Source organism: Misgurnus anguillicaudatus, chromosome 22 (assembly GCF_027580225.2).
Source record: "Misgurnus anguillicaudatus chromosome 22, ASM2758022v2, whole genome shotgun sequence".
Taxonomy (NCBI): domain Eukaryota; kingdom Metazoa; phylum Chordata; class Actinopteri; order Cypriniformes; family Cobitidae; genus Misgurnus; species Misgurnus anguillicaudatus.
Genome location: NC_073358.2, coordinates 53,561,671 through 53,572,456, shown reverse-complemented (window position 1 = coordinate 53,572,456; position 10,786 = coordinate 53,561,671). Strand labels below are relative to the sequence as shown.

Here is a 10,786-nt window from a genome sequence, read left to right as displayed (position 1 = left end):
GCTTAACTAGACTTCCACTAACACTGAAATGTAAATGCAATGATATTACAGCTGACTCTTTGACATTTTATTTGACTTTATTAACCACTATTAATCTAACAATTAAAGAAAATCAACTTATATATTAAATTTGATACATTTTGTTACAATACATGTTTCATAATATGGTATATAGGCCTATCAAATGTTGAATATAAATGATAATCTTAACTAAGGATAATAGTTCATTAACAAATTTAAGATGTATCTAAATTAATATAATTGCAACATATTGATGAAATATATATATCTTTTTTTTTTAAGATTGTCTGTCACACAAAGAGGAAATTTAATTTAAATATACAACACACAAAAGTCAAGTACAGTCATTTAATTTTTGTGCTTGGTGTGCATAGAGGTGCACATTGTTTTGGAGATCTGCAGTGTTTGTATCTTTCTCTAGTTGTTACATTTTTCTTGAAAAAAAGGAAATATATGTGGTGTCTGCATGGCTGAAGGAATACAATATAATTATGTGATGGTATGCTCTTGGCATTTTGTTGTAATGAGTTAAAATTCTTTTTTTATCACAGAGAAGATTGTTAGTGTCCTGCATACAATAATTTTTCAGCTCACAAGGCTTGTACTGACTTAATGTGCTTATACCTCAGGCTTTTCTTCGACTGATCCTCACCCTGTAACCATTCATAAAACTCTGTTTATCTATCAACACCTAACACACTGTTAAAAAATTATGTAGAACTTACAGTATTACTGTCAGCTGTTTGCCAGTAACTTGCTGTAGATTTATATGTATGTTATTTACTGGCAACAGTTTGTTCAAAGTTAAATGAACATGAACATTAAACATTAACAAGTCTTTTTATTTACAGAATAAAACCATCAAATAACAGCCTCATGCAAAGCATTCTGGGAACCAAAATATGAAGGAAACAACAGAAAAAGGTTGATGAGGATTTCTGGTTCACAAAATGCTTTGCATGAGGCTGTTATTTTATAGTTTTATGCTGTAAAATCATAGACTAATAAACCTTTTAATCTACATAAGTTACTGGCAAACAGCTGCATAACTACAGCTAATTTTTTAACAGTGTGATAATAAACCAGTGGTTTAAAATCTCTCATACTCCCAGGGTTTAACATGATGACTTGTGGCTCTATAACGCACACATAATTTGCCATTAAAAATGTTTTGAGTAACATGTCAAGTAATAATGATTGGTCAAGAATATGTGAAACATATATGATTTTACACAATAATTTCTCTTGTACTACTGTAAATTCAGAAATGCAGATGCTGTTCACCCACCATGCTCTCAGTGTTTATGTTTTATTTTCACCTGTTACTTTATTGTCAACTCAAGTTGCTGCTTTTGAAATGTACCCCCAAATTAAAAAAAATTAAATTTAAGTTACATTTAAAGTTACTGTAAATGTATTAAAATCATTCATCTGCTAAATATGTATTTTATAGGTTACTTAGTAAACTACAAATTGTCTTTTAAAAGTTAAGATTTGTGTTATTTTTAAAAAGTACAGTATATAAAAATGAGCAAAGCAAAGCCAAATGAGCATTGACGGGGATCGAACCCAGATCCCCGCATGCGCTGCTGAGAGCGCTAACCACTAGGCCATCAATTCTGACGGTATTTCATGCGTTCATGTGATCGTTTTAAAATAAGGCAATATATTTAAATTTAAATTTAAATTTCGTTTCTGATTTGATTCATAAGGACTTTCCAACTATTTTATGGGTTTGTTTATTGCAGCAGTATTATAATTTTCAGTCAGTAGTACATTTTTCATACATTTTTATCAAAAATTACCGCTTTCTCTTTAACTTTGATCGATTTGATCCACGCTCGACCTCTAAGGCTGCTCAAGAATAGCGTGCACGCGCAATTATCTTGACTAGGAAAATCTGGATCATATTAGTTGGATTGCGTAAGCTTCATTTGCCTTTTTTGAAACCGCTTTAGCCTCGCCTCATTTGTTAGGTTAATTCAAGTCGAGTTTGTAACTTTAATCCTCGCTTTTCCAAGCGAGTTTTATGAAATAGCCCTCCGGCAACCCTGGACAAAGTGCTTAAAAATATTTCCGTTTTTCGCAGCGCGATTAACCGCACCCAATGTGAAGTCCTTTAGCAATCTATCGTTTTTGTTTTAGCGCGATATCGCGTCAAACATTCGCGCCATTTTCACTGTGGAAATACTTCGGACTGCTTTGTGAACAAGATGCAATACAAGGCATGCAGGCTTGGGTAAGAAGTTGTTACTCACTGGGATTGATCTGTACCAACTGTTCGTGATCCCGCTTTACCTCCAGAAGAAGTAAGTGTCACTCACATTGTTTATTTTTATGATTTTTTTAAGCAAACATTCACTCAGGTGAGCTCCACGTGCCTGTTAGCCGTTTTCAAAACACGTTGTCATAGAGAGCGGGCGAGCGAGCGGGCGGGGGACCACACATCATAGCGAGACTCACTGAACAACTAAACACCGTTTAAAAAAAGACCAACACAAGTCTGTCTACAACGACGATTTTAAGACAGTACAATATGCAGCTGCATTGAATGAATATACAATGTATAACCATCTTTTATCATCTACTATTATACCACAAACAAACTCTTTTATTTTAATAGACAGAGCATGGACTCCATTCATACTAGGAAAAAAGAGTAGGCTACTATGGAAGTAAATGGGGTCCACAACGGGTTGGTTACAAACATTCCTCAAAATATCTTCTATTGTTTTCGTCAGAACAACCAAATTTATACAGGTTTTGTACAGAATTTTCATTTTTGGCTGAACTCTCTCTTCACAACACTTCTTTAAACCAATCCACCTTCGTGAGCCAGAAAAACCTAAACTCAAACTAACCACTGAAACCAGCGTTGTGCACCAGGCCACAGATGTCTGTCATAGTTTAATCCTTGTTTATATAAAGTATAACTACACATTTGAATTGTTCAATTCAATTTTATTTTTATTTATTTATTGTCTTGATCAACTGTAATCCACACTGTTTGCTAATTCATAAACATCCATTAATTTGCACTGCAGCGTCAGATAATCGACTCTTTAAAGAGTAACTAAACCCTAAACCAACTTTTTTTAGTTAATGATCTGTAAGAATGATGCTTTATTAGTGCTATTCATTGATTTTAGTAACTTTTTCGACATTTGGAAGTGTTTCAATACTGCAATATATGGTGTAAAAACGTCTGAGTGCTGCCCTCTTCAGGTTGAACGGTGGCTACTGCAGTTGAATTTTCCTATTGGATGTTGAGTCCAAAAAATGACTCGTGATGTAAGCAGATTCAAGCTCACCACGCCCTTGTTACGATCTCACCACACACTTGGTACGAGCTTATGCTGCGCTCCAGAGCCCATCCAACCCAGTGGGACGCGGGACCCATCCCTCTTGAAGTGTCCTAGCTCCTACTTCAAAGCGTTCCAGGCATTTGAAGTGGAACGTAAACAGAAAACATGGACGACCGACCGGTCGTCTTAAGGCTCGTACAGACTACGTAACTTTTAAACGTTGGTCCGAACTGTGCAGTTCACACTACAGTAAAACATCAAGTTAAACATCTTTACAAAGTGTTTTGGAACCATTATATAAAAGCGCTGCATGTTGCTAAGTAACTTGGTATATTTTTATCGTATTTTCATGATAACAGATAATAACGACATAATTTCATGCCATAATATAAAAAACAAACAAGTTGTGTTAAAATTACAGTGTCTAAAACAACCCTACAAGCAGAGAAGTACAATTTATAGTCTATTCCTTGAAGATTTCCTCTCATGACGACGCGATCTATGGGCGCCATTGTCCTCCGACTTATTTTTCTGAAGTCGGTGTAGGTTGAACTCCCCCGAGTTCGCCGGTAGGAGGTTCCACTTCGACAGGCATTCCAGTGCACTTTTCCCAGTTGGAGGTAGGATAAGTCCTACATCCCAATGGTTTGGATAGGCTCTGGAGCATTATTAGTTCGTCCCCTCTATCTCCGTTGGGATCTGCCCACTTTTCTTGCATTTTTCAAATATTGCCAGTGGGCGGAGTCAGGCTCTGACCAGGGGTTTAATTACGCTTTAAACTTTTTGTACAAAGCTGAACACCGCTACTTTCTTCTGCTTGAGATTCTGCTGCTTTATTGTGCGTGCGTGCGTGTGTGCGTGCGTGTGTGTGTGTGTGTGTGTGTGTGTGTGTGCGTATACAGTAATGAGCTCTGTGTCCTGGTTCTGTCTTTTAGAAGTGAATCATTGTGTTTGTGGAGCCGTATAAGAAAGCTGAAGCGGCTGAGGTTTGATGTATTGTCGCTGAGGTGTTGGATCTTTCAGAGGAAAATCTGAGTAATGATTGTAATGTCATACTAACGGCAGGGTTATAATGCTGTGTAGGCCAACACTGGACATTCATATGAAGATCTGTCATCGTCTGCAGCCAAACGTGAATTAAACTCTAGAATAAATCCAAACACACATTTGCTTATTTTCAGATATGTGTAGTGTATCATTTATTTACATCTATTCATTTTACACATTCAAAAATGTTCATTGAACTGAACGCTATTCATCAGCTTGTATCCCTAGGAATGAAAAATCCTGACTCATGAATGTATAAAACCATTGAATGTTTGAGCATCTCTGAATGTTTGTATCTTTTACATTAGTTGTGTGTGAGGAGATAAATCATCATACAGTCACTGTTTTAGTGGTCAGGTTAATGGCTCAGATCAAACAAGAGAGACATGAAGAACTATCAGTGATCGTCTATTGATGGTGAAATACACGTAAAGTGTACTAAAGCTCATTCGGGGCAATACTACATAATAAAGACTTTCTCTTTGTGTTCTGCCTTTAATGTTAAATGTTGTTAGTATGCAGTAAGGAGGATGTTTTGTGTGACTCAGAGAGAGTTTTTGGTCTCCGTTTAGGACTGAATTATTTTGGCGATGATGACCGGCTGATTCAAGCTGCTTATGGGAAGTTTAGCTTGATGTGGTGGGACAGATTTGTCCTGCTTCTGTGATTCATATTTTAGATATGTTCAGCTAAGCTTTACTAGCACGTATTGGCATTATATATTTAAGGAGCAGAGCTATAATGCGTGAGATGTCTGAGGTGCGGTGGGTGTCGGTCTTACGGCTTGGACTATTTTGACAAAACCAAACCCTTTGATGGGCCACAATCCCATTCCTGTAAGATGAAATCCAGCGTCTTTCAGCGGTGTGTTGGTAACATTCATCAGGCCGATCAATGTTTCTCTTAGTTTTCACACTACTGTGTTTTTGAAGTGAAACTCTGTTGGCCTTGGCTTTTCTTACACATTCAGTAGTATTTGGCCGTCGCTTCAAGCGCAATTTTTTGGGTCGAGTGACTGAATCTGAATGTGACTCTCAACAGAAATTAAACCCTCTCCAGCTGCTGAGAAATGTTGAGAATGAATTTTCAGTAGCAGCTGATATTACTTAAAGATCCATTAAATTCAAACTCTTATTATGTTTAAGCAGAACTGTACATTTAAAATGTTTAAAACATTTACATTTAGGCATTTAGCAGACATTTTTATCCAAAGCGACTTACAAAGATAATGAAACAATCAAGCGATTTGTCATAGGGAAGCAATAATACAAGAGGTGCTTATTTCGAGTTACAAGTTTTCACAATTCTGAACCAATACTTGTTGAGAGAGAAAGAGAGGTAGTTATTTATTTTTTAGATAGAAGAGGTGTGTCTACAATCAGTATCAATTTGTCAAGTATATTTGGAGAAGATGAGTTTTTAGTTGTTTTTTGAATGTAGTGAGAGATTTGCTTGACTGTCTCTTCTATAGTAAGATCATTCCATCAGCAGGGAGTAGTGAAGGAAAATGAGCAGAAACGTGATTTAGTGCCCTCTTGTGAAGGTAAGACAAGGCGCCGCTCCTTTGCTTAACGTAAGGTTCTGGATGGGGTGTAGGATTGTGTGAAAGTATGGCGGTGCAGTGTCAGTGAAAGTCCTGTAAGTGAGTAGTGGTGACTTATACCTGACGCAAGCTTCAATCAGTAGCCAGTTGGTGAGAGATGAAGAGCGGCGTCACAAGAGAAAGATGAGTTGGGCTGCTGCGTTCTGAACCAGTTGGAGTGGTTTGATGCTCTGTGCAGGAAGATTACCAGGGCCTGGATCAGGAGTTGTGCAACATGCTCCATAAGGAAGGGGCGTGTCTTCCTGGTATTGTATAATGCAAGTCGACATGATCGCGCTGTCTTTGCAAAGTAATCAGTGAAGAACAGTTGGACATCAAAGATTAAGCCAAGGCTTCTGGAGGTTTTGGAAACATTAATGGTTGTGTTGCCCAGTTGAATGGATAGGGTATGCTTTATCTTGGGTTGTGCCGGAAATACAAGCAGCTCCGTCTTCGCTAGGTTTAGCTGGAGGTGGTGTTTCTTCATCCAAGTCGAGACATTGGCTAAGCAGGCTGTAATGTGTGCTGCAATAGTGGTAGCGTCTATGTGAAATGAGAAGAAGATCTGGCCTGGGTGTCATCAGCATAGCAGTGGTAGGAGAAGCCACGAGCCTGTATGATGGGTCCTAAGAATGTTGTCTAGATGGAGAAAAGGAGTGGCCCAAGCACTGATCCCAGAGGGACCCCAGTGACCATCTGGTGGGCTGAGGACAACCCTAATAAAAGATCTATCGTAGAGATAGGATCTAAACCATTGAAGAGGAGTAGCAGTGATACCTAGCGATGATAGGGTGTCTAGTAGGATCTGATGGTTGACTGTGTCAAAGGTTGCCGACAGGTCTAGCAGAATCAGAACTAGGGTTTGGATTTTGCCTTTTCTAGCCAAAATGCTTCCGTGACCGACAGCAGTGCTGTTTCGGTTGAGTGGTTGCATTAAAGCCTGACTGCTTGTCATCAAGTAAGTTGTTCAATGATAGAAAGATACCTGATTGAAAATGACTCTTTCAAGTGTTTTGGCAATGAATGGAAGGAGTGAGACAGGTCTATAATTGTCTGTGAGTGTGGCTTTTTTGAGCATTGGCGTGATAAAACGTCTCACATTAGACTAAAATATCAATAACATGATTACAGGGACATCTGCTGTATTATTTTTTTGTCCACTTTTACATTTTAATTTAGCAGATGCTTTTATCAAAAAGCTACATTCATAAGTGTTAATGGTAATGAAAAGCACAATGACAACATTTGTTGTTTATTTAATACTGTATTTACTGTCAATATTTTTATTTAATGTGTGTGTGTGTGTGTCATCTCTGTATCTGCATTGAGGCTTAACTCATAACAGAGTTCACATTTTGAGTAACTGACCGAGTCATTTTTCCCCGACATGAAAGAGATCTATTGAGCTAGATCTAAAGTTGATTCTGTGCTATCTAATCATTTTGGATGTATAGCCATAGTTTGATCTATCATTTAGGGGTTGTCGGCAAGATCAATTGGGTTAAATATTTTTGTGGTCTTTGATGAAATGGTTGTGCGAGTTGCCAATGACTTTGAGCGTCTTTATAATGATGAAAATCATTTGAATCTTGGTGACTGAATGTTAATATTTCTCTATTTCATCTGGTTCACCTGCAGCATGAGACGATCACAGCCATCTCTATGAAGTTTCTCTTTAAACCTGCATCTGTGTGTCCATGTTCATCCACATAAACAATAAAGACATCACGTGTGATGAATGAAAGCTTTCTTCTGTTCCTCAAAGGTCTGTTTGATGTGACCACACAGAACATCATCAAACTAACTCAATGGATTGATCTTTTGGGCTCATCTTTGGGATTTCATAAATGCATGAGATGAGAAATAACAAATCTCTCCACTCACAATTGATTCTGTTTGAAGTAGATTTATTTAATTAGGTGATTTATTGTCATTGTGTAGAATATCAGGGCCAATGAAAACATTAGATCAATAAGTGTGTGGACAGACTGACAGGTGTGTAGCCTATATTGTGCTCAGTGATGTGAATGACCGGTCCAATGCATTTGCTTTACTTTTTGGGGTAATGATTTACACATACCAGAGGATAGATAGATAGATAGATAGATAGATAGATAGATAGATAGATAGATAGATAGATAGATAGATAGATAGATAGATAGATAGATAGATAGATAGATAGATAGATAGATAGATAGATAGATAGATAGATAGATAGATAGATAGATAGATGTGTCAACTCTCAGTCTAAAGGCACCAGACAGAAACTTGGAGAGAGCAAACATCTCAATAATGTTGGTGGTCGAGACCTCAATAGCTCTTCTGTCCTGGACTGCAACCCAATCACCAAAATAAAATCTTTCCTCTTGGCCCCTAAAATCTGATTATTGAAATAAAAATGAGTTGCGGCTGCTGCTGGCTTTTCTTGATCACTGTGAGGAAAGTAAATGTCTGCATTTAAAAAATATCTGGATCTTCTGAATGTGAACTGGAGAGATTAAAGAAAAACATTAAACATCAACACCAACTATTCATAAAATCACAAAGATCTGCAGCATCTGTTCACTGCAAATATATGAATGGTTTAGTGTTTTTTGTCTTGTTTTCCAATTAATATGTAAAAGAGATAAAATGAGAAACAAAATTCTGGAAAAGAAAAGCTATAAAAATCAAGTGAGTATTAAATATGTTAAAAAACTAAGCTTAATTCATTGTATTCATATTGTGATTTTATGAAAATGTCAAGTGACTTCTCAATGTCAATCTTGAAGACATCCGACAGATAAATAATTTATTGTTTCTGACAGCATAGCCAAATATAAAGAACTGTAACATCACGACACAAACATAATACCATTAAACATAATGTGCCATAATGCTCTGCCAAAACAATGACAAACACATTTAGACAAACTAAAACTCAATCTATTCAATAAATTAAATGAATAATCTCTATATCATTCACTCTTTACACATTCAACAAATCATAAAGTTTAAGAAAAGAACTTTTACTGAAAAGGCAAAACACATTTCTTTACGCACGAGACCCAAAGTATTGAACACTGGTTAGTACCTGATTTTGTCACAAAAATATAATGGCTCTTAAATATTTATATATATATATAAAAGTAAAGAGAAAAACTCTAAATGACATGTATGATACATCTGATATTTACATGAAAACATGAAAAAGATGCTGCTGATCATGTGACCAAAGCCCAGAGTTCATCAGAGGTGAAGTATAAAAAAAGAAATCTGATCATCTGAACAGATAAAACTAAAGCAGTGCTTGTCCATGAGGAGGCGGAGCCTGAAAACGTCCTGTTGTGATTGGGTCTGCTGTGACCTTGTGGGTGTGTCTTGACTGTGATGTAACCGTTGATGATGCGAAGGAGAGGGGGCGGAGTCTCAGCCGTCGTGCTATGGGAGAAATAAGAATACATTTCATTGTTTAATTTTTTATCGGATTTTTATTTGGAGGATTAGGGTTTCTAGTAGCGTAACACTGCAGTGAATTAGGGTTAGAAAAAGTATTGTCCATTACCACTGTCGTAAATAATTTAGCCTACTGCAGCATAGCTGGCTCTGATTGGATTGTATGTCTGCCGTAAAGCAAGTTTTTGTAGTTTTCACTCGAACTACAGGACAGCGACCCGACAGTTGGAAACTTCTTTAGTGCGGTTTTGGCCGATAGAGGCCTGCAAAGCGAATGTGAAAGTTTCGTTCACCCTGTTTCCAGTGGATGAACGACTGAAACTTTTTTGGAAACGTTATTTTAAGGTAAAAAAAAACTTTTTTGGTGACTTTTGTTCAAAACTTCCATCATGGATTTAAAATGAGACTCTAAAGAAACCTAACAAGTGGTTGTAAAATAGCTGATATATAAAAACACACCTGAGATACTCCAGCATCATCTCAGCTTTGACACATTTTGACTTTGTAAAGTTAACTCTTTCACCGCCATTGGGGAGTTATCTCATCAATTAAGAGAATGGCGAGTTTTTACGGTATTCAATATTTCAGCTATTATCCACCAGGTGGCGCTCTTACACAACTTATAAAACCCTAAAGCATCCGCTAAGGCCAAATAGGAAGAACTGTATATCATTGCTCTGAATCTGATCTCTAACAAAAGTCCTTCACAAAAATGCAATTTTGTTCAAAATTTGGATATTTGAGAGGTGTTAAAAAGAGATAAAAATCAAGATAAAATTTAAAAAAATTCTTCATTATAATGTATGTTTCTATTTAAAGAAGAACATTTTCTGGAAGGCATTAAAGCTTTGTGAAAATCATAAAAAATGCTGGTGCTGGCTGGCAACTTTTTGAAAAATGCTGGCGGGGAAAGAGTTAAGTGATACGCTGCATCAGTCCAGAGGTTTAAATGAAGATTTAACCATAAGTAAAACCAGCAAAGCGTTCATGAATCATGTATGTATGTATGTTTTCAGAGGAATTTAAGCACCAAATAACCCTAAATTTCTGATGTGGTCACGTGTTTCTCGATGTCTGCCAGCTCGACTGCTACAGTAACACAAACTGTCTGTACACTTAACACAAATAAAGAAATTATTTAAAAAGCTGATGAGATGATCTTGTTTGTATGTATCTGTATCTGTGTATATGTTTTTATATCTTTGTATGTGTGTGTGTGTGTGTGTGTGTGTGTACCTGGTAATTATCACGTTGTGGGGACCAATTGTCCCCATAAAGATAGGAATACCAGTGTTTTTGTGACCTTGTGGAGACATTTTGATGTCCCCATTAGGAAACAAGCTTATAAATCAAACAGAATGATGTTTTTTGAGGATATGAAATAGCAGAAAGTTTT

General features: G+C 36.8%; 1 protein-coding gene across 1 annotated transcript in view; it reads right to left on the bottom strand.

Annotated features, from left to right (window-relative positions):
- Positions 1–8,732: 8,732 nt before the first annotated feature.
- The window catches only part of trabd2a (TraB domain containing 2A), a 33,227-nt gene continuing 31,173 nt past the window's right edge, over positions 8,733–10,786 (bottom strand). The window contains exon 7 of the mRNA XM_055198068.2: positions 8,733–9,375. Within this exon, the coding sequence (XP_055054043.2) occupies positions 9,159–9,375 (217 nt within the window). The 3' untranslated portion in view covers positions 8,733–9,158. The remainder of the gene's footprint in view (positions 9,376–10,786) is intronic.